The sequence below is a fragment of the Petaurus breviceps genome, unplaced genomic scaffold, assembly GCF_028583685.1.
Source record: "Petaurus breviceps papuanus isolate PSGF00001 unplaced genomic scaffold, PetGlider_PUasm1.0 37, whole genome shotgun sequence".
Lineage (NCBI taxonomy): Eukaryota > Metazoa > Chordata > Mammalia > Diprotodontia > Petauridae > Petaurus > Petaurus breviceps.
Genome location: NW_027186296.1, coordinates 85,658,319 through 85,681,794, shown reverse-complemented (window position 1 = coordinate 85,681,794; position 23,476 = coordinate 85,658,319). Strand labels below are relative to the sequence as shown.

The following is a 23,476-nucleotide window of genomic DNA, read 5'->3' as shown; positions in this document are numbered from 1 at the left end:
CAAATGGAAGATCCAGGACTACATCCTAGGTCTCCTAACTTCTGGTCCAATGCCAGCAGGCATTGTGGCATTGGAATTAGGAGGATCTGGGTTCAAATCCTATTTCTGATACTTACTAATTGTGTGACCATGATCAAGTCAATTAGCCTATCTATGCCTCAGTATTCTCATCTAAAAAATGGGAATGATAATATGAGTAATACCTCCCAAGTCTGTTAAGCTCAAATCAGATAATAATATATGTGAAGTGCCTTGAACATTTAAGGTGCTACCGGTATGTAAATTTCAGTTCTTTATTTTTTATTATTAATCAAGAGGCCACAAAGAGAGACGTCATGTCACCACACAACCTACAGAGAATTTATTTGCAAAGTATTCAAATGCCAGGGGTGACTGGAGGGGTCACAAGGAGCAAGGAAGTCCTTCCCCTCCAAACTTCCTGGCAATGCAGGGATCATTGATAATTCAAGATTTTACCAAAAGACCAATATACTGTGTCACATGTTTCCTTCATTTCAGCAAAAATTGAGAAATGTACTACAAGGGGACCATAATGTTTCATGCATGGTCAATCACAGTGACTGAATAAATTGTTTTTATTTTGTTTTTCTTTGTTATGGGGGGAGGGGCTCAATTCTGTCTGAGACAGGGGGACAGGTGGACTGAGTATACCATAGGATGATTGCCCAATGTAGAAACAAGACATAGCAACAACAGCAATTACAAGAACTTTTTTTTTAAAGAAAAAGTGTTTCAGGACACTTTACTCTGCAGAAGGCCCAGAGAACAGCAGCATCTGAATTTCTAGTTACCTAGAGAATATTTTCAACTTGATGTTCTAATGACACTTTAAAATTTGTATGTCTAAAACTGAATTTATCTGTTCCTCTAGAATTGCTCCTTCTTTGGACTTCATTCTTTTTGTCACTGGTATGACTGCCCTGTCTCTTAAACTTTGTGGTTATTTTTGACTCTTTCCTCCCCCTTACTTCTTAAATCCAATCACCTGCCAGGTCCTGTTTCTGGATTCCAGACTTCAAAACTGTGTCTCTGCTGCTGTCTTACCCCTCACCTGAGAAACATCCAATAGTCCCTGAAGTCTTCTCACCCCAGAATATCCCCCTGTAAGACCCACCTCCTGCTCACATTGGGGAGCACGCACCTCCATCGTGGGGAAGGCGCGGACCTTCGTTACTGTCCCAGCCCTTCTCCAAGTTGTACTCCTGACTCTGGACTTCCTCTATTATACCACAGAAACCTCTTCACTGGAAGTTCACTTCAGCCTTGGACTTCTCACACTGGAAGTACCCTCTGCCCATGTAGCTTCTTACTCTGGTTGGCTGGTTTCTCCTAGAGCTTTCATTTTAAGGAGGATGCCCAGGCCAGTCTTATCTTCACTCCTCTCCAGGTTGCTCTCCTGATTCTCTCCACCCTGTGTGGGTATCCTTCCCCTCCCCACCACCACACCTTCCATCTTCCCTCATTAGAATGGAAGCTCCTTGAGGGCAGGAACTGTATTTCTTTCTATTTATTTCTGTATTCCTAGTGTCCACTGAAGGGTGAAGCAGCACCCAACCCTTCTCAGTTCCCAGTGATTCTGCTGACCAGGACATGGCTCTCTCCATCCTCCTTTCCTCTCTCCTATCAGTACCAGCGTTGTACTGCACACACACTCCCTTCTGCACAGGGAGGAGGCTGGGGTAATCACAACCTGTCTTGTTCTAAGTGAGGAGAGAACAGGCACCTGTTCCTCTGCCCTGCATGTCTCATACATGCAATCTAGGGGGTTGAAAGGGTGGCAACATTATACAGAACATATCCTGAAAATGGCAGCAAAGGAAAATTCTGTAGGGGGATGGAGGAGGATGCTTAGATGGCTTTGAAAGAAGAATCTAAACTGTAGTGAATCAGAGCTGAAAATTCTGGTAAATTCCAGAGACCCATGTGCCCATCCTCACCCCCATCCCACATCTCTGCTTGAAATCTACCCAGGGCTCCCATATCATCAGAATCTCTCCAGATTGCTTTGGAAAGATGGCTATACTGCTTGGGTAAGCAGTCCTGTGGTCAGAGTCAGACTGTCACATCTTTTGGCAGTAGAGAGTTGAGGAATAGGTGGGGGACAGACGTATTTTGAGAAGATTACTAACAAGAACTATTCAGTTCAATTCAGCTGAGATAGGCTACAACTAGAAACTGTCCTTGACCATAGAGGAGGCTTGGGCTGGGCAGCAGGACCTTGGCACCATTCACTCATTGACTCACTTATTCGCAGAAACCCTTATTGGTCAATTGTTGTGTGGAAAGCGCTATGCTCAGTTACTGAGGGATATTCAGATTTTAGCGAACACATAATTCCTGCCCTCATGAAGCTTATAGTTCACTAGACCCCTGGAGATCCCTTACACTGAAAGCAGCTGTTTTCAGGAATGAAATTAAGATTACAAATTACTTCAGGTTTTTGGACAGGGATCAAACAGCTCTTCACAAACTATGACGCTGATGGCTACTTGGCCAAAACTCAGGAAACTGTTGATGTTCTCCTTGGTATTTGGCCTGCAGTTAGGTCAGTAGTGATGCTTTAGGTGAGATCACATAATCTAAGCAGTCTGGAGTAGAACCAGCTACAGATATCCTGTGGCTTGAGAGCTTTCTGGCCAATGACACAGACGCTTTTGGTTAAAGAGGTGCAATAGGGAACTGCTCCAACCAACATTGGAAGCCAGCTTTTGGACCAGAGAACACAGCATGATTGTTAAGCAGAAATATATATTTAGGCCCGATGGGCCTTTAAAATCTGATCCGACAATCTAAGATTCTAGGGAGAATAAAATTATTAATATTTTAGTGGAATTGTTTTGTGCAAACTGAACAATGAATAATATTCATTTTTAAGAATGGTAACAGTTGTTGATAATACACATATACCTAATTCAGGGTTTGAAAAGCACTATACATACATCATCTCCATTTGATCCTTCAAAACTACCATTTTTCAAACTTTTTGGTCTCAGGACTCCTTTATACTCTTAAAAATATCAAAGACCCTCCCCCAAAGAACTTTTGTTTATGTGTGTTACATCTAACAATGTTTACCACATTAGAAATTAAACATCTTAGTATTATTGTAAAAATAGTTTTGACCTTGTAGGCCCCCTAAAATGTTCTTGGGAACTTTCAGGTGATCTTGGACCACCTTTGAGAATTTTTGCACAAAATAATGATGCAGATATTATTATCATCATGTCTATTATACTGATAAGAAAATTGAGGCTTAGAAAGACTAAGTGACTTGCCTATGGTCATATGACAGCATAGACAGCATTCAGATCTACATTTCTCTTGACTCATAATCCAGCTTTCTCTCTCTGTCTGTCTCTTTCTCTCTCTCAATCTTACACTATCTCTCTTTTGTCTCAATTACATCGCCCCTCCTCCTGCTCTGATTGTTGTGATAATCAAATGTATCTTCTAAATTGTGAAAAAAAAAAAAAAAAGGCCTGTGGTTTAATTAGGACTATTTTCTAACCTATAAATACTTTTCTTACTTCTTGGAAAAGGAAGAAGGGAACTTGCATATGAGCCTCGTAGCTAGCAGTTAACTTACAATTGAAAAAGTAAATTGACTTGCCATTTGGGGTGGGCAGAATTCTGTAGGAATTGTTAGCAATGGCTTTTACTGTTAAGATCCCTTGTCCAACCTGGAAAAATATGCTCCCTAGGATAGTGTAGAAAGTACTAAATTTGGATTCAGAAGACTTGGGTCTGAATTCCACCTCTATTCCCTACTACCTGTGTGACCTTGGGAAAATCTTCTCTGGGCCTCAGCTTCCTCATCTGTAAAATGAAGGGACTGGCCTGCATGATCTTTAGGTCCCTTTCAGCTCAGTTCAACAAACTATTATTCTTCTAATTAAAATGTCATGATGCTACTGATTTCCCACTGAGTAAATCTGGGATTTAATTGGGGGGTGGGGTGAGAATTCAGAGAAGATAGCAGAGATGACCTTATAAACCACCTTTGGAATCAACAGCATCTCTGTGATAATCTCATGTGCAGCTTCTCATAAGGAACCAGTTCGGTATGTTTGGGGTGATCTCTGGCAGACTGGGGTAGACACACACTCACTTTCCTCAGTAAGCCTGAGAGGGAGAAGTGGAATGGGAGGAGCCTTGCTGCCCTACCGCATCTCTGGGAAGAGCCCCTGATCCCTGCCCAGAGTCCTGCCAGTGTCTTTCAGGTCAACAGAGCCGCTTTCTTACCTGCAGATTTCTGTAGTGGATAGAGCTGCGGCAGTGGCTTGTCTTTGCTGTCTCTTCATTGGTGTAGAAAAGACCACACAACTTGCAATAAAACCCCGTCCTGGGTACCACAAACTCTACTCCTGTCCAAGAACAGGGAATAAAATATGTTAGAAATATGAAAGACTCTCCTCTTGTTCTCAGTGTCTGGTTAGCCTTGAGGACAAAGACTGGCTTGGGCCTGTCCAGGGTCTTGGCAAATTTTGACATATTCCTAGGGAAAACAGGGATAATTCATATTTGTATAATGCTTTCAAGTTTGCAAACTGCTTACTTTTACATTCATCACTTTACTTAATCCTCACCTGTGAGACAGATAGCAAAGGGCAAAGTGGGAAACCTGCAACCTCGAGGTCACATGTGGCCTTCTCAGTCCTCAGACTTCTGAGTCCAGGTTTTACAGAACAATCCTTTTATTGAGGGAATCTGTTCTGTGCAGTTTGGATTCAGTCATAGGACTGTACCTGAGGATCTAGAGGGCCCCATGTGGCCTTGAGGCCACAGAGTTCCCCACCCCTGGCATAGGGGTTACTATCTCCATTTTACAGATGAAAAAAATGAGGCCTCGACAAATTGTGATTTATTCAAGGTCACCTCCTTTAAGAAGATTTCCCTTATTCCCCTGATCTGATACGATCTTTCCCTCTGTCTAATTCTCATAGTACTTTGTACCTCTCTGAGGGTCTTATCACACCCTTCCTGGTATTATACTTACTTGTGCCTTTACCTTATCTTTGTTTACTAATTTGTAGACTCACTGAGGGAAAGATTGAGTCACATTATTCCCTGTAACACCTAAATACTCTGCACATAGTATGTGCTCAGTGAATATGAATGAACACTAAAGTACAAGTCAAAAGTTTGCCTAATAATAACAACCAACATTTATAGAGAGCTTTAAGCATTGGCAAAACACATCGGAAATATATATTTTTGTAATATTATACATTTTCACTTACAATGTACACTTATACATTTATCATCACAATGATCCTGGGAGGTAAGTGATATTATGGTTCCCACTTTATAAATTAGGGAACCAAGGCAGACGGGTCTCAGAGCTAGTAAGTGTCTATGACAGGATGTAAACTCAGATCCTCCTGATTCCAGGTCCAGTGTTCTATTTACCTGAGTCTGAGAAAATTTAAGTGACTTGGCCAAAGTCAGACAACCAGTAAATTAAGCACTCTATACATTCCGCCATAATAAACACCATTATTAGGAAATAGTAGAAACAGCCTTGGGCTCAGAGAGTCAAGAGAATTGAGTTCTAGTACATATATGAGAGGGATTCAAAAATTATGAAGTGTTATACAAACATAAGGGTTGATAAATTCCCTAGAGCTCCCTTCACGGCTGTGGCTCTTCCTCTTTCAGGAAAGAAAACCCTTCAGTGATCAGAGGACACCTGTTTTTCATCTTTATTATCTCCAACACTTTCATCTTCAGGACCTGAGATACATCGTTCCCCATGACTATATATGGCAGAAAGTGAGTATGGGTAGCAAGAAGATCATCCATAGGCCAGAGAATCTTGGCACCAGGCAGGAAGAGTTTTCCAAAACTAAAATGGCCCAAAGCCAGCTGTTAAACAGCTGTGCTTTTCGAAGAAGCTATGGAGGGCTTGAAATGACCATTCTCCTGTTCGCCCAGGCAGGAGGGATTGTCAGTATATCTCAGCGCCCCCTGAAATAGATAAGAATTCCAGGCTTGCAATTAGCAAGCTAATTTTTTTTTCCATTTCAAAAATAGCATTTGCCCCTTGGAGTCAGATAGGGGATGGGAAGCACTAGAGAGTAAAACTTATGTCTTTGTCCTTCGTGATTCTCCCATTACAGTGAGGGGGCACAGTGGACACAAGACTGTGCCTGGAGTCAGGAAAATTTGTGTTCAAACCTTGCCTCTTACTTACAGACACTTCATAGCTGTGTGGGCAAATCACTTAATCTCAGCCTCATTTACTTGTAAAATGGGGGAGGGATAATAATAATATAAAAAATAATAGCACAAGGTGGATGTAAAGATCAGATAAAACCTATAAAAGCTACCTGCAAATCACAACTGCCATACAAATGTTAGCTAGTATTGCTATCTCCATGCCCACTCCTCTCTAGAATTTTTGCTGGGTCCCTTAAGGTAGGGTTTTCCTTAAGATCCTAGCGTCACTTTCTCTGCTGACTCTGCACTTTTTTCCTTGACAACCTCAGATATATCCATGGCTTAATGGGTAAGAATCTAAACCTCTACCCCCAATATCAAGTCTGCATTTTAACTTCCCCACTGCCACCCCACCCCAGAATTTATATCTGGACATCCTGGGGTCATTCCAAAATCAGTTATGTCCAAAAAGAATTTATTGTCTTCTCTAAATCATATCCTCCAACTCCCCTATTCCTAACAGTATCACTAGCATTCTCTCAGTCACCTATGTGCAAAACCTTGGTGTTATCTCATGGTTTGGAGCCTGAGAACTGTTCAGCTGAAGTGATTCTCCCTGACATTTCCCACTATTGCTTGGCCTCCACACATACAGCTGTAAGCAGTGCTGATAATGCTCGTCCTAATGGTGGAAATGCCTTTTTTTCTCATCTCCCTCTCAGGTAAGTCAACTGAGAAATCACCCGTTTGTGCACTATGTGTCCAAAAGGACTGATTTTTTTCTCTTGCTCTTTGTCCCTTTGTTTCTGTCTCTCCATGTCTGTCTGTCTCCCCATCTATCTCTCTCTGTCTCTCTCATCTCTCTCCCACAGTCCTTACCACCCCTAACTAAACCACCCACAGGAAATGGAAGGGTTTAGGAAGCAGTGATGCACAGGTTTGTGGAGCCCCAGGCTCAGCTCTACCCCCTAGGCTGGTAGGTGGCAGGTGACAGTCATAAATTTAAGCTATTTCTTCATTATTCTTTGCAAGGTTTTGCTGAGCTCTTCCTCCAAAATCTGGTTGAGACAGATGGTGTATGTAGGAAAGGAGTGGGAGATCTTTAAAAGCACATTCTATTGGAAAGACCTGAAGCTTCACGTGTGGCGCCACCCAGTTGGAGCCCAGAGAGAGAGGGGCCAGAGAGCTAAGATGTAATGAATCTATCATCATGTACCCAATCACATCTCATCTAAACAATGCCCAGTACAAAATACAGCAAAAAATCCCAGATCATTCCTATTAGGCCAGACACACAGCCAGTTCAATTCAACAAGCATTTATTTTCTTGTTACTTATTATTCTCTTATTTATTACCATCCTCTAAGAGATGGGAAAAACATGCATCAGAAGCACACCCTCAGACACTCATCCCTTTCTCTCCAGCCCCTCTCCCGTCTGGGCCACAGCTAGGTGGCACTCCAAATGAAGCTTCAGGTCTTTCTGATAGAATGGGCATTTGAAGATCTCCAACTCCTTTCCTACATATACAATCTACTAGACTTGGTTCCTTGTGGCGGCCCTTCCATATCAGGGGAGAGACATTTTGCTATTGTTGAAAAAGATCTGGATCTCTCCTCACCCAAATCTATTCTGCCTACAGCTTCCAAAGTGACATCCCGAAAGCAAAGACCTCACAATGCCTCTCACCTGATCCATAAACTCCACTTTCTCCCTGGGACCTCTAAGATTAAATACAAACTCTAGAATCCCTTGCTTCTTTCAAACTCAACTCAAACACCACCTCCTAAGTGTGGTCAGCTGTTAGTGTGTCTAACCAACAAAATTACCTTGCATTCATCATGGACATACTTAGATGTGCAAGTATTCTTGCTTCCTATCAAATGTGAGCTCTTTTTATTTATATATTTGCACCCCCTGTGCTTAGTCCAGGGCCTGGCACATAGTAGACATTCAATAAATGCTTGGTGATGAATTATTGACTAGAGTCCTACCTCCATTATTTGCTTGCTGTGAGACTTTGGACAAGTTACAAATAATAATAACTCCACTTGACAGTTTTCCTCACAACAGTCCCATGATGTAGTTGGTGCAAGGATTATTCTTTTTGTTTTACAGATGATTTTGATACTCTAAAGTAGGGGTGGGGAACCTGCAGCCTTGAGGCCACATGTGGCCCTCCAGGTCCTCAAGTGTGGCCCTTTGTGAAGGTCCCACCCCAAATATGAAGGTTGAGCAGGGGTGGGGAACCTGCAACATTGAGGCCACAAGTGGCCCTCTAGGTCCTCAAGTGTGGCCCTTTGACTGAATCCAAACTTTTGAGGGTCACATTTGAGGACCTGGAGGGCCACATGTGGCCTGGAGGCCACAGGTTCCCCACCCCTGCTCTAAAGGGTAAAGTTACTTGCCCAAGGTCACACAGAGAACAACACCAAACCCTATGGTTCTCCATTACTCTCCATTTACATCTGGAAACTACTCATTATACATACACCTGTTGTGCCTCCTTTCAGGGGTAGTGAAGGTCAAATGAGATAATGTAAGTAAAGTGATGTGTATATATAGAGCACTCTAGTTTTGTAATCTATTATTATTAGAACATTCACTCTAGTCTTCTAGTCTACCCTAAAGCCATTTCCTCTGCACCAGTGCTCCCTCTCCTCCTCTGGGCTTGTCTGAGTCCTATGCTAAGGCTCAGCTCCAAGTTTCATGCTCCAGCAAGCCTTCCTGGCCAACCAAACACACCTGCAGCTCTCCTGTAAGAATTCCTACAGCATTTACTGCTCATTGAACACTTAGCATATTGACTGCTATTGTCAGTTATACCTCCTGTACCCTCCCAGGAAGACTTCTAGGTCCTGCCCTGAGGTCACACCATCTTGAATGTTTACAACTCATCAAGTCTACCTGACCCCAGTTACCTAACCTGGCTTTACTGTCATCTTCCTATTATGCCAGAAGACACGCATAGTCATCCTCTTTCCTACCTGGGAACAGTAATCAAAACAGCACTGGCATTATTTCTAGAAAGGGCATGCCCTTTTGGCTCCACTAACCACCCTTGTGACTTCCTTAAGCAAAATTCCCTTCCTCAGCCACCACTCTTCAATATGTATTGGCTCCCCTACTGAAACTCATGTTCCATGAAGGGAAGAACTGTCTCTTTTATATTTGTATTCCTAGCACTTAGCACAATGCTTGGCACATATTGTAGTATATGTTTAACAATTAGCTTGCTTTCTTTTTCTTTCTTTTCTTCTTTCTTTCTTTTTTCCTTCCTTCCTTCCTTCCTTCCTTCCTTCCTTCCTTCCTTCCTTCCTTCCTTCCTTCCTTCCTTCCTTCCTTCCTTCCTTCCTATCTGTCCAGGATTATGTACTATGTCTTATTTGTCATTTTATGTCTCCCAGAGCCCCCATGGCTGGGTATTACTGAAACATGATACTCAGAAAAATTTGTTCATTTGTAGTACCCAAACAATAGAGTCAATTTTTGATGTTGTATGAAGATAATTCACAGATAACTTCAGTCTATGCAACTCCCCCCACCAATACTGACCAGAATCAGTCTTGCTGACCTTAACTTGTCTCCTTCCACATCTACCCTTTCACCAGAGCTGAGGTGCCTAATGGTGCAATGTGAATTGGATAGCTTACTCCCCTCACCCTGCCCACCTGTGCCAGCCCTACTGAGTGGTGAGATGGCCCTGAGTAGGGAGTTGAGGGAAAGGAAAGAAACATGAGGTGTGGAGAATAGTAGCACTATATGTAATTCACCCTCTGCATAATTGAGAGTTGGCTGTAGGCATTATAGATGTAAACATGATTGCTTTGTGACGCACTGGAAATGTCTATAAAGAAGCTAAGTTAGCAATATACAAGGGCATTATCATAATAAGAGCCAGTTATATAAGGTATGGAGAAGCATATATGGGGCTACTCTTGCTTCCATTTTCAGTCTCTATTAACTGCAATAATTAAAAATTGCATTCGCTGTCCAATAACAGCTCCTGAATGAAGGTAATTATATGTTAGACATAGTAATAAACCTGCCGCTGAATTGAAAGTATAAGCATTTGGGGACTCAGCTTCCTCCAGTTAGGAAGTGCCAGACTGTGACAGTTCCTACTGGCATGCCTCAACCAGAACAGGTCTGGACAGCAAAATGGCAGAGCCTTCCTTGGTGTTGGGCCCTTTCGCCAATCCCCAATGTTTCTGCTTTCCTCTACTTTACTGGGGACCCAGGCCAGATCAAAGGTTGCTGTCGTATTTCCCTGATACCACTGATCCCCAAGGAAGATGTGATTTTTCATATTATCCCCCACAAGACTCATTCTTCTCTATACCTGTGAAGGAATAGCGGAGGCAGGATGGTAGAATTAAGTGAAAAGAAGAGTGTATTAACTTTTAGGAATCTTCCTTTGCTGTGTGACCCTATGTAAGTCATTTCACTTCATCTGAATCTGAATTTCCTCATCTGTCAAGGTAACTATCAGATAATGGATGTGAAAGTGCTTTCAAAAGTACAAGCTACATACACACAAGTAAACTAGTGGTTTTACTTTCTAACTTTTCATGTATTGTTTTTTCTTCCTAACTAGACTTCCCAAGCTCCATCGAAGACCAGGTGATACATTTTGTGATGGTATTCCCTCCTTTCCACCCCCTATATACTTGCACAATATCATGCTCAATAGATATTGCCGAATGAATCTCTGGAACCCTTTCCACCTCCTCCCAAATCTGACATCCATAGTCAGAAGTGCCACTGTGCAGAAGTAGGGGCAGAGGCTACCATGTTTTATAGTATTCTTTGTTTTTATTTTGCCTTATAGATCATAGGATTTATGGCTGGAAGAGATCTTAGAGATCATCTAATCCAGGGGTAGGGAACTTGCAGCCTTGAGGCCATATGTGGCCTTCTAGGTCCTTGGGTGCAGCCTTTTTACTGAGTCCAAATTTTACAGAACAAATCCTTTCATTATGGGAATTTGTTCTGTGAAGTTTGGTTTCAGTCAAAGGGCTGCACTTGAGGACCTAGAGGGTCACATGTGGCCTCAAGGCTAAGGTTCCCCACCCCCTACCCAACCTTCTTGTTTTACATAAGAGAAGACTAAAACCTAGGGAACACAAGTGACTTTTACACAGCTTCAAACTGAAGTCCTTTAATGCCAAATCCAGCATTCTTTCCACTGGCTGGTCTCAAAATGACCTCTTCCATATGAATAAGAAACAGAAGATTTTTTTTTACTGAACCCAACACAATTAAAATGGTATGACTAACGGAAGGAAAAAAATAAGAGCAAAGCATTTTAAAAATCAATGAAAAGTAGAAATCCCGCCATGTCAGCCAGGCAGGTCCCCATCTTGACCATTCTGCAGACAGTGAATTTATTCACTGTATTTATTGCCATTGACTTTTTAAAATGCTTTTTGTGATATTTTTTCCTATTTCTGCCTGAAAAAATACCAGCAACATTGTTCATATATTGCCAGATTTTAGGTCTTGAAAGGACCCTCGAGACAATCTACTCGTCCTCTTGTTTTATAGATGAGGAGACTGCACCATGAAAATGAAGTGACTTTCTGGAGAGTTAGCTGAAAGGAGTAGAAGGAGACAGGATTAGGTCCTAGGTCTCCTGACTCATACAGAATCCAAATTCCTACCACTATACACTGTGATGTCCCTCAGGCTTCTCTATGTGCTTATGTGAAATATCTCTTAGAAGCCTGTGTCCTGCTTTCTTTGTTGAAGCTAATGATCTCCTTTCTCCTGCCTGCACAAGATCTAAATCCACTACCTTGAATGACAGCACCGATGTCGCAAAGGAGAGACCTCTTAGCCCTGGCTCACAGGAGTTCTTAGGTTCTAACAACCTGTTCCCATGAAGTGTCTTCTCCATCATTAGGAGATGAAAAATGCAAGCAATGCTAAATACCACCTTATAAAGCCAAGTTGTTGCCAAAGATGCAAAGAATTGCTCCAGCTCCCTTTAGATGCCAGCTTGGAACCTCTAGCTCCTACTGTCACCTTCTAAGCAGAAGCCCTGTATGCAACCTACCAAGAGGAATGCTAAGTTCACTGAACACATCCTCGGGTTCCCAGGAAGGCAACGGATGAGGCTGTTTTGTCTCCATCTCATTATAGGCCAATGAGCTCATCTCCGGGGACTGCATTTCTGTGAATCTGGAGTTTTCTGGAAAATATAAGAGAATATAGGTATAATCCACAAAACACATGCCATGAAAAATCCCTGCAGTTCATCCATATCCTACACACTGGGTGACTGACCAGTGGTCACCTGGGTTGCTTAATAACATGGAACCTGGCAAATGATTGCCATTCAGAACCAAAGCACCTTAATTAAGATATTTTCCCCCATGTCAGGACAACAGCATGCACATTGCGATGCTGGCATATTTTTTCATTCTGTTTATCAAGGAGAGAGGACTGTTTAAACCTCTGGCTGGAGCAGTCTTCTGGTATCAAATGGGAGAGTCATAGCATATGACTCTCCCATAGCATATGACACACACCCATAGCATAATTCAGAATGATCCGCCCCTTTGTAAGCAATGGAGAGGGTAAAAGATCATTCTCACGTCCCCATATTTAACCCTAGTAAGAAGGGCAATGACATTCTTGCCCCATACCTGTCAAGCATTATTTCTAAAGATGAATTCTAAAATGCTATGTAAGATAATGAGCCAATCATGCCAAAGACATGTTCAGGCCTATGCTGACAGAGTAATAGATGGTCCAGACAAAGGAAGGCGTTTCAGAAAGCCTTCCCCTCCTTTATTCAAGGCCATATCACAGTTTTCTGAGGCAACAGGAAGGCCACTCAGTAGTGGTCTCCACAGAGATTGAAAAGAACAGGTAGAAGGGGGTGGCTAGGTGGCACAGTGAATAGAACACCAGCCCTGGAGTCAGGAGGACCTGAGTTCAAGTGTGACCTCAGACACTAGGCATGTGCCCTTGGGCAAGTCATTTGACCCCAATTGCCCTGCTCCAAAAAGCAAAAAAACAAACAAAAAAAACAGGTAGAAACTACCCAGCTCACCCTGAGAATGGTTAGAGTGACCTTCAGAATGCCTAGAATGCCATACTCTGACCTGGCTCTCCTATGCCAACAGGCAGACGATGCAGTGAGTGATGGATTGGAAGGATTTTTACTTCCTGGTTCTATTATGACCATCTTCCTTCACACACTAAAGCCTCAGATTCATCTTTGGGATGCTGACGACTTTACAATGTACCTTTAGCTAGAATCATTATGGAATTTTTAAGGAATATTCTCCCTCCCCTTGTTGACTTCTGGTTTTTGTTTAATCTGTCCTGATGCTTGCAACTCTACATTGCAGGTAAGATAAGGCTCAATCTATTTTTTTTGTCTTTTTGGATGGGGAAGGCGGGGCAATTGGGATTAAGTGACATACCCAAGGTCACACAGCTAGTAAGTATTAAGTGTCTGAGGCTGAATTGGAACTCAGGTCCTCCTGACTCCAGGGCTGGTGCTCTATTCACTGCACCACCTAGCTGCCCCTAGAAGCTCAATCCATTTTGAAACAAACTTTATGATGCTGTAGGGCCCAGCACAGTCACACTGAATCCATCACCTCATAAGACCATGCATCACTGATCTTGAGTAGGAGTAATTAATAACGAATGGCTAACATTTATATGTGCCAGGCACTGTGCTAAGCGTTTTGCCAATATTATCTCATCTGATCCTTATAACAACCCTGGGAGGTAGGTGCTATCATTATCCCCATTTGAATGTTGAAGAAATTGAGACCAATAGAGGTTTAACTGACTTGCCCAGGGTCCCACAGCTAGTAAATGTTTGAGGCTGGATTTGAACTTGGAAGGGGCCTCAGAGGTGATCTATCCCAACCCTCTCATTTGACATGTGCAGAAACTGAAGCCCAGAAAGCTTAAATGATTTACTAGGTGACAGAACTGGAAGGGTGAGTGATTTATCCCGTCACACAGGTAGGAAGTGGCTGTACCAGGATTCAAACTGAGAGCCTGTGACTCCAAATCACTGCACCACACTGCTTCCCTCTACCAAATCAAAGAATCACAGACTATCACAGGTTGTAGGGAAGGACTGGAAAGATCGTCTAATCCATTTCCCTCATTTTAGAGAGGAGGAAACTGAAACCTAGAAAACTTAAGTGATTCATTAGATGGCAGATATGGGACTCAAACCCAGGTCTGCCTACTCCAAGTGCTCTCCCCACCAGCCCATAATGGAGATCACAGAAAAAGGCCTGATACACTCCCAGCCTCCAGTGGGCTATCATTCTGGGGTGGCAACAAGAGGGGAAAAAACAAACCAAAAAATACTTAGCAATGAGCACTTCTTCCCCTTGACCATAGTTTTCTTCTATCCCTCCTTCCTTAAGTCCCTTGTGCAGTTCAGAAATAGCTGCCCCAGGATTGCCCATGTGGACTTGTGCCATGCAGACACAAGAGAGGCCAGCCTGTTAGCTGATCTGCAGGAACTGTTGCTGTTTTTGCTGATAATCTAAACTAATTTTAGCAGGAGTTTATCTGGGCTCATGTGAACTCAAAGGAGACCATCCTGTCTGATTATGCCTCCCAGAAAACTCACTGCCTCCTATCCTATTTCCTTTACACCATTTGTCTGAAAGCCTTTAACAGTTTAACTTGGCTTATGTAAGCTTTCTTCTATTACTGAATTACTTATAAGGTAGTCAATGCTATTAGCAATATTATTAGCAATGTTAGTAGCAGCATGCAAAACTCTAGTATTATAGCCCTCTAGTTAGAAAAGTCCATGAGTTTGCCCAGCAGCACATAAGAAAAAGTTAGTAGTTACCCTCGGTCAACATTTCTTGGCAAGCCTGGCTTTGATTGCTGGTCTCTGTGTGGGAGCTGGGCTTCTCCTCTGGTTTGTTGCCTTCCTGTGTCCCCTTTTTAGGGGATCCCATCAGCTTATAATCACCTAGGAAAAGACCAGACTGTGTACCCCCTTCCTCTGCTGGCTCTGGGGAAGACATTTTCTGGGATGTGGGAACTGGGTAAACATCTGAGTTTTCAGCTCCCTTTCCTTCCTTCTTGTAGCAATTTGGATCTTTAGGGAAGCTGTCTTCCTCAGGTTCAGCTGGCTTCTTCTCAGTGTCTAGATTTATGTCCGTCTGCCCTTCAAACCCTATTTCATCAGAATGGCTCCTAGAGGCAGCACTTTCTCTGTCCGACTCGAATCTGATTTCAGCAGCTTCGCCAGCAGCAGATTCACCTGCCTCCTTGGCTAATTCCCCATGATCAGTGTTCAGATCTGAAGGGGGCATCCCACAGGAGAATATTTCAGGGCAGGTTTTGTCCTTCTGCCCAACTGGCACAATTTCCTCCAGTTCTGTGATGTCTGGCTCCATGATGAAGTCCTCTTCCCCCACCTCGTCCACTGTAACAAGCTCTTCCATGTTGGTAGGGTACCAGCTCTCCCCTTCCACCTCACTTCCGCTTTCCCAATCTTGTTCCTGTATAAAAACGTTGAATGTTGATCAGAAGATGGATTACAAATTGACCTTAGCAGTCGAGAGACAGGCCAAAGTGCTCTAACCAGGCCCACAGAGAACGCTCTAAGCACAGTGACCGAGTGCTCTTCTAATTTGAACTGGAAAGAATTACTTGGTAATTCAGTCGCAGTAAACCTCTCAAGCCCCACACTGCAGGCCATGCATTGCTTAAAGAGTGTTGTATTTCCCTTGGTGTTTTCAAAAGTCACTTGGCTATACTCTGAACCCCTAACTCCACCTGAATTTGAAAAAGCCAGAAATGCTTCAACTAGTAGGTTTAAAGTAACATATTTTAACCACCTATTAAAACATAAACAAATTTTTAAAAACTCTTCAACTTGTCTGAGTTAATCTTCCTGTGACAGTGGGTATTATTCTGATAGGCATTTGGGCACAAATAGCTATCAAAATCCTGCCAATCCCTCCTGCCTTTGGGGGCAAAAATGTACATGCATATTTTTCACTTTTGACACCCACTGAAATCACTTTTCTTGTATAGTATAGCCCAAAGACTGGGAAAAAAGACTGAGGAGATCAGTTTTCTCCTGCTACAGATACTGATATCTTCCTCATCTGACACCAGCTTATGACTGGAAAGTTATGAAGCTGGACAGTTTCCAAGGACATTTCTATGTGCCTCAGAAGCAACACACTGGATATGTGTGTGTGGCGGGGGGAACTAACTGGATTTTTCACTCTAATTATATAATATAATCCATAGCATTACAAATGATGTCTGGGACTTGTGGGGTTATTATCTAGGTTCTCAATGGCCTATGGGTCCTGTTACTTGAAATTCTATTTTGGCAAGATGGTCTCTTAAGCCTTATGGTATTCTCTTAGCACACGTTTTCTCAGTGACTACAGCCAACCATAAAGAGTGTGAAACAAAGATTTCAGGAGAAAGCTCTCTCTCAAAGTCTAGGTTGGGTATGCGCGCATGCGTGTGCGTGTGTGTTTATGCATGTAGGTACACGTGTTTGAAGGGAAGTAGGATATAGGTGAGATATCTGAGGATGGCTAATTAGTCCGGGTACCACATTTCCCAATGGTGAAAACACCTTCACAAGGTCCTATACAGATGTGGTCCAGATCTGGGTAAACTGGCTATATCTCAGATGAAAGTTACCTTTTCTTGCCTTTCATTTGCTGCATCAGAATCTTCTATTTTCATAAATTCATCGCTCTCCTGCAAAGCTTCCTGTTCTTCTTTCCCAAGCTTAGAGGAACAAAGATAAAACAAAATAAATAACACCAACAATGGGTACAGGAGGGACAATGGGGCAGTGTGAATATGAATGAAAAACATCTTCAGATTAAGTCTCCAATAACAAATAGTACCATTTTCACATATATAGCACATGTGGGCAGAGTGAGCTTAAATCTGGGGTTCTTCATAACCCTGAGTTCATGAACTTCTTTTAAAAAATATTTTGTAACTATTTCAGCATAATTGGTTTCTTTTACAATTTTTTGAATTTTAGTTTAAACATTATTTTGAGAGGGGGAATGAAGGTTTCATGTGAGCACCAAAGAGTCCATAACATATACATATAAAAAATTAAGAACCCCTATTCCGGGGGTGGGGGACCTGTGACCTCGAGGCTACATGTGTCCTTGGGTGTGGCCTTCTGAGTCCAAGTTTTACAGAACAATTCTTTTATTAAGGGAATTTGTTCTGTGAAATCTGGATTCAGTCAAAGGGCTGCGCTTGAGGACCTAGAGGGCCACATGTGGCCTTGAGGCTGCAGGTTCCCCTGACCCACCTAGCCTATGTTAAGATATCCTTGGTAGGTGCAAGGTTGTTCAGTGAATTAGAATTTTACAAGTGACCTGATACTTCCTGATTCTAAGAACTATCTCTTGGCATAGTCAGGGTGACAAAGTGGCAGCCATCCAACCTATACCCCGTGGGTCAAACATCCTCTTTCCAATAATTATACTCAGGATAATTACTCTCTATTAACCCATCCCCTCTCCCCTTTTTCTTCTCCCACTGTTACCCCTCTTATCACAGTGACCTGCTCTGGCTTATCTAATTAAAAATACAAGCCCAAAGAAGAGGTCAGACTGAATCCCCAAAAAACAAGGTCTCCCAAATAGCTTCCCAAGATCCCAAGGGCACTTTCCCAGGCCTAAATGTTGGCTAACAAATCATTTTTCAATCCCTTAAGGCAGGAAACTTTTCCAGGAACTATTAGGTGAGGATAGTTTCAGAATAAATAAAAGATTCTGGAGATCATTTTCAATTCCCTGAACTGCTCTATTTTGGCACATAAATTAGGCTTGGAAAAGAATTGGAACCTGACTGGTATCTTCCCCTGATACCTCCAAGTCCAACTTGGATTCTGAGGGACAGTTTTTGCTGAGGTCTTTGCTTCAATTTCCTGACACCTGATTTTAAACTGAACGTTACGGAGGAAGAATCAGTGGAGGGGCCTGATAATTACCAAGAAACAATCACTAGGAGGAATGGCAGTAATGACCTCATATATCGATATAGAAAAGGTCCAAAGTTTGGATAGTAAAGTGAGTCAGAGATCTCAGCTCAACAAAGTTAAATCTCCCCCACAGAGATATAGCAACATAAGGGTACACCTTATTCAAAAGGAAAAATTAGATAAAAAGAGTGGTGGAATAGGATTGTCTACCCAGAAGATTAACTTGCTATGAAGAAGTCCATGAATCAAATGTGGAAAGCTTAGTGGAGAGCATTTGGGTTCAGATCAACTAGGAGACACAGAAACAATATTACAACGACACTATTTTCCAGATAGTAAGGACAAAAAGAAAAAAATAAGAGCTCTAGAAAGAAATAATGGAACAGGCAATCAGGGAGTTTCAACAATCTGGACATCTACTGGTATGCTCTTTTGGAAAAATCAGAATTGATAAATTAGATTCTTGAATTGCTCTGATGATAATTTCATTCTTTAAAAGGTGAAAGAAACAATGAGGTGAATTGCTATTCTGAATTTGATAGTGACCACTAGCAAGGAACTAGTTGATGTACAAATAATGGGAATCTGGTGTAGAAGGAGTCATGACATTTTAATGTTCGTGATAGGGAAATATGGGAAATCTTGGTAGTCTAATGCTCACCCTCGAATCTAGGAGAGTAGATTTTGTAAAAATTCAGAGACCTAGGAGATAGGATCCCATGAGCTACAGGAGACAATGACTCAAGAATGGTGAAATGCACTTAAGAATGAAATTCTAAGGACAAATACAAATGATTCCAATGAGGAAAAGGAGAACATTATTCAATGACTGCAAAACTGACCGTTTGGGATTTTAAAAGCACATAAAGATGATTAAACCAAGCTCAAGTAACTAAGGATAAATACAAATATGTGGTATAAATTAAATCCATAATGAGGAGAAGCTTGAGATAGAGGCCTAAGCACAACAAAACAGGCTACTTATGTTTTAGGTTGCAACTAGGAAGATTAAAGACAATAAAAAAAAGCTGCTCTTACATCTATGGTCCTATGAGTCTATGATTTGATGGTAACTAGTACCTGCATTTGCCAAAGGACCTGATTAGACATGTTTTCAGACTACAAAAATTTCCCTCAGTGTCCAGAGTCTTTTTCAGGGACAGAGAATGACACATTTTGAAAAAAACAAGGGTGGCAAAAGGCACTCATCTGGAGGTGGACCATATAACTACTCTCTTGCCAAAGGGACTGGGATAATAGTCTCATTGCTGTTTATTACTATCCTGGATGAAATATTCTGCATTTTAATAATAATGATAATATTTATAATGGCATCTAGCATTTATGCCAAGTCTTATGTATAGAGCCTAGGATATATGGTGGATATGAATGACCAGAAGACTTTCCAGTTATTGGAGGTATGGGTGGCACCTAAAGATAAAGGCAATGATGTTACTGGGGTAGCTTAAATATGTTTCTTGGTTCACCTATTTCCTTTGCATCCAGCTCAGTCTTTTAAAAGTAATTCCCCATTTTCCTCACTGAAATAATTTGGGGTGTGATGGCACATAGGCAACAAAATGAACCCCCCAAATCTATTGTTTGTGACCCTGTTGCAAGATCTATTGTACTTTATAATGGGGTTACATAATTGATATATGTGTACATATACATACACACACATATATAAAATTTAGTATGCAACTACATATGACTCATGTGCCTGTTGAAATTTGCATGAAGTCTTATTATGTAATCCATGGATGTTATGTAATGCTTGATCCATCTCTACAGATTTTCCACATATACTCAGTATAGTTTGCAAGAATTACAAATTTTTTTTTAATTTGGGTAGAGTATGATGGGGCTATCAGTTTTTGTCATTGAGGCAGACTTCACAGCTTTTCCTCTTCTCCTTCAGATATTTCTAGGGCTTTCCAGAGGTTCACCTGAGCCTCAGAGGAATGATAAGTAGTTAGGAAAGGCAAATTGAAAGGGGGTCAAAAGTTTTTCTCCTACATCAGAAAAACTCATCAGGAGCTGCTGACCACATCAGGGGCACACCTTAAGCCATAGCAAGGCAGTAGAAAGAGCACTTTAATTTGGAATCAGAAGACCTCAATTTGAAATCTGCCTCCATTTACCAGTGACATGACCTTAGAAAAGTTATTTAACTTTCTGGACCTCCTCTGTTTTCTCATCTGTAAGATAAGACAGACCAGATGACCTCCTCCTCTGAGAGCATGATCTTGTGATCCCTGCTGACTCTGGGGCAATGAAGGCATATATGGAATTCAGATACCCACAATTCTATTAGGAATGAAGGGTGGGGGACCTTTGGTTGAGAAGGCAAATCAGCAGGTGTTTAGAGGTATGGCCAGATGCCTAAGGGGTCATTTTGTAGCAAGGAGTGGAGCTATGAGCCTAATGAAAAACAAACTGAAAACATGTTAACCAGCTCAGGGACATATTGGCCTTGGCTATCTTTTTTTTTTCTTTTTGGAGGGGGGAAGGTAGGATAATTAGGGTTAAATGACTTGCCCAAGGTCACATGGCTAGTTTTTTGTGTTAAGTGTCTGAGGTTGGATTTTAACTCGAGTCCTCCTGACTCTAGGGCCGGTGCTCTATTCACTGCCCTATTCATAGTGCCCTGGCTATCTTTCTGTAAGAGCTATAATACTTCCCTGAAGAAAGAAAATCAGTCATCAATGGAAAGGTGAGGTGGGGATTGGGGGAAGGAGGAGAGGCAGAGGCACAGGAAAGAAATAAAACCATAGAGAGAATAAGAGAAACAGAAAATGCTAACCTGCTGCCTCCCTATGAATGACCATGTTGGGATGGAATGGGGATTTTTCTTACAACACCTGATATCAAATCTCTGCTCAGTTCTGAAGCCCAGGTGGCCTTCAGTTATTATCCAAAAAAAGATGAATTCAGCTCTGCCTTATTACAGTTGAAGGAAGCATTTTCAGACTCTTCAGTCCTCTCTTGGCCAAGGGGCACATGCCCAAGCAGAATGAACATGGGCTAGAACTGTCTCTTGCAAAAAGTTCTGGGAGGGATAGGTGAAGGTCAGGTTTAGAAACACAGTTACTCCTTCCCTAGAGATAGGACATGGATCAGTGGGGAAAATACCAAGAAAGCTGACTAAAAGGTATTTTTATTAATTAGTCCTTGCTGAGCATCCACTCCAGACAGGGCTCCAGCCCAAGCATGATAAATACAAAGAGGTCCAGGGAAATCAGCCCTGGATACAGATCCTCAACTTTTGTATGGAGGAGAAATCAGATTCTGAGCAATCTGGAAGGAGACAGTCACCAAGAAGCAGAATATAGAACAGTTGTAAGATAGAAAGAGTATCAGAAGAGAGGGACGTTCCCATTGGCTCTGGAGAGTGACTGTATCCATGTGAGTGAGAATCAACTCTTTTTTGGTACCAGCTGGTAGGCCCCCCTTCCTGCCTGGTGGCTAGTTACCTGCCTCCCTGTGTGCTTTCATGCTGAGGTCTCCTTATAAAATGAAAGGCCTTGGGGGATCATCCTGATTTTCTGCCCCCTAGAGATACCTGTGTACAAAGCCTCAAAGGTTACCAGGCCCATGGATCTATGATCTTGTGGCACCAAGTGTGGGGTTAAGGTGTGGAAAATATACAACTCAGAGGAGGAAAAAAACCAATCATCTTCCTTATGTAAAATCTCCTCTGTACCCGCCCCTATACCTAGACATACCGAGCAGGTTTTAGGCATCAGGAGAGGTCAGCGGTTAGTCTATAAAGTTTGGAACTTCAAGACTTGCCCCTGACTCACTGTGTGAACCAAAGCCATGCCACCTCAGCCCTTTGAGAATCCGGGATGAAAGGGGCCATGTAATTGCCACGTCTTTTGAAAAGAGAAGCAAAACAGAGCAGGCAATTAACCGTGTCTAGGAAAACACACCAAGGCCACGGGGGTGGACAATAATGATTTTGTGGGAGGTGGCTGCTTCTTTCCTTTACTTCCTTTCTCTGAAGAACTAGGATTGGTCAACACTTTTGGTGGGAGGGAGGGCTGTGTGGATGGAAGATCTAATCTCACTTGGCAGAGTGTATGGGTGCACACACCTCACTGTAACTCCACCCTGTACAAACAGGGCAGCAGAAAAACTCAGCATCAAGCGATTCTGAGGTCCTACCAAAAACTCATTCTCACCAGATCAAAACACTTTTAGGAACCAGATTCTCCTGTCCCACCTCTGAAGCAGAGGTGGAAATATGTATTACCTCAATCTCTGCTGCTTTGTTCTCTTCTGTGTCCGCTTCTCCCTCTTGATTTCTGTCTGGTTTTGTGGTTTTGTTTTTCTCACTCTGTTTGGCCTTGGCATTCTCTGAGGTCCTGCTGTCCTTGGGCTCCAAAATGTCTTCCTTCCCTGAGTCCTCACAGTGGATGTGTCTTTCTCTTAATCTAGTCTCTTCTTTTTTTTTGGACTTCAAAGGACTGTCCTGTTGCTGCTTGAGATACCTGTCAGGTTTGAGCTTGGGATCCTTTCGGTAATAGCCATCCTCTCGGCCTTTGTAACCAGAGGAGTGCAGTGCACTAGGGGAAGTGGGCCGGACGTATTTGTCTCTGTGTCCCCTCATTCCTTCGATCCGGCTGTCCAAGTCAATTTTGTCCAGTTGCCGTGGGTAATGTTTCCGATCATGAACCCAAGTGTCTGTCCTGTCCCTCTTATCATCTCCGTTTTCCCTCCAGTGAGTCAGATCCCGGTCTTCCTCTCGCCTGGCATAGGGAGACTGATCCCAGGATTCCCTACCATTGCCCCAGTCTACACGGGAAGGACATAGAGGGCTGTGGGAAGAGCTACAGGAGGTGAAGCTGGTAGTGTGAGACCTTGGGGAGAGTGAGCGGCTCACTGGGCTTCTAGATCTGGGTCTCTCAGGGCCATATCTGTGAAGGAAAAAAGGGAAGATGTATACACACATGCCAAAATGCACATTCACACACATACAGGCTCATGCAAACATACAATCTTCAACACTAATAAATACTTGGATATATTTTATAAACATATACATATTATTAAACATAGAACATACATATTATCAAACATAGCAAATACATGCACTCATGTAGTCAGACACACCAATACACGTGTGTGTGTGAACACTAGGTATGTGGCCCTTGGCAATTCACTTACCCTCTCTGGGTCTTACTTCTCTCAGATGTAAAATGAAGCACTTGGCATTAATTGCCTTTGTGGTCTTTTCCAGCTCTAAATCTAGGAATATATAGAATATGTGGGGGCATGCATATACATGTGTATAAACATATGCAT

General features: G+C 42.3%; 1 protein-coding gene across 1 annotated transcript in view; it reads right to left on the bottom strand.

The window, feature by feature from the left end:
• Positions 1-23,476, bottom strand: part of RBM20 (RNA binding motif protein 20) — a 251,069-nt gene that overhangs the window by 3,681 nt on the left and 223,912 nt on the right. Inside the window, exons 9-13 of the mRNA XM_069098942.1 lie at positions 22,425-23,088; positions 16,855-16,944; positions 15,026-15,686; positions 12,239-12,373; positions 4,264-4,385 (exon numbers count right to left, since the gene is read on the bottom strand). Of these exons, the coding sequence (XP_068955043.1) occupies positions 4,264-4,385; positions 12,239-12,373; positions 15,026-15,686; positions 16,855-16,944; positions 22,425-23,088 (1,672 nt within the window). The remainder of the gene's footprint in view (positions 1-4,263; positions 4,386-12,238; positions 12,374-15,025; positions 15,687-16,854; positions 16,945-22,424; positions 23,089-23,476) is intronic.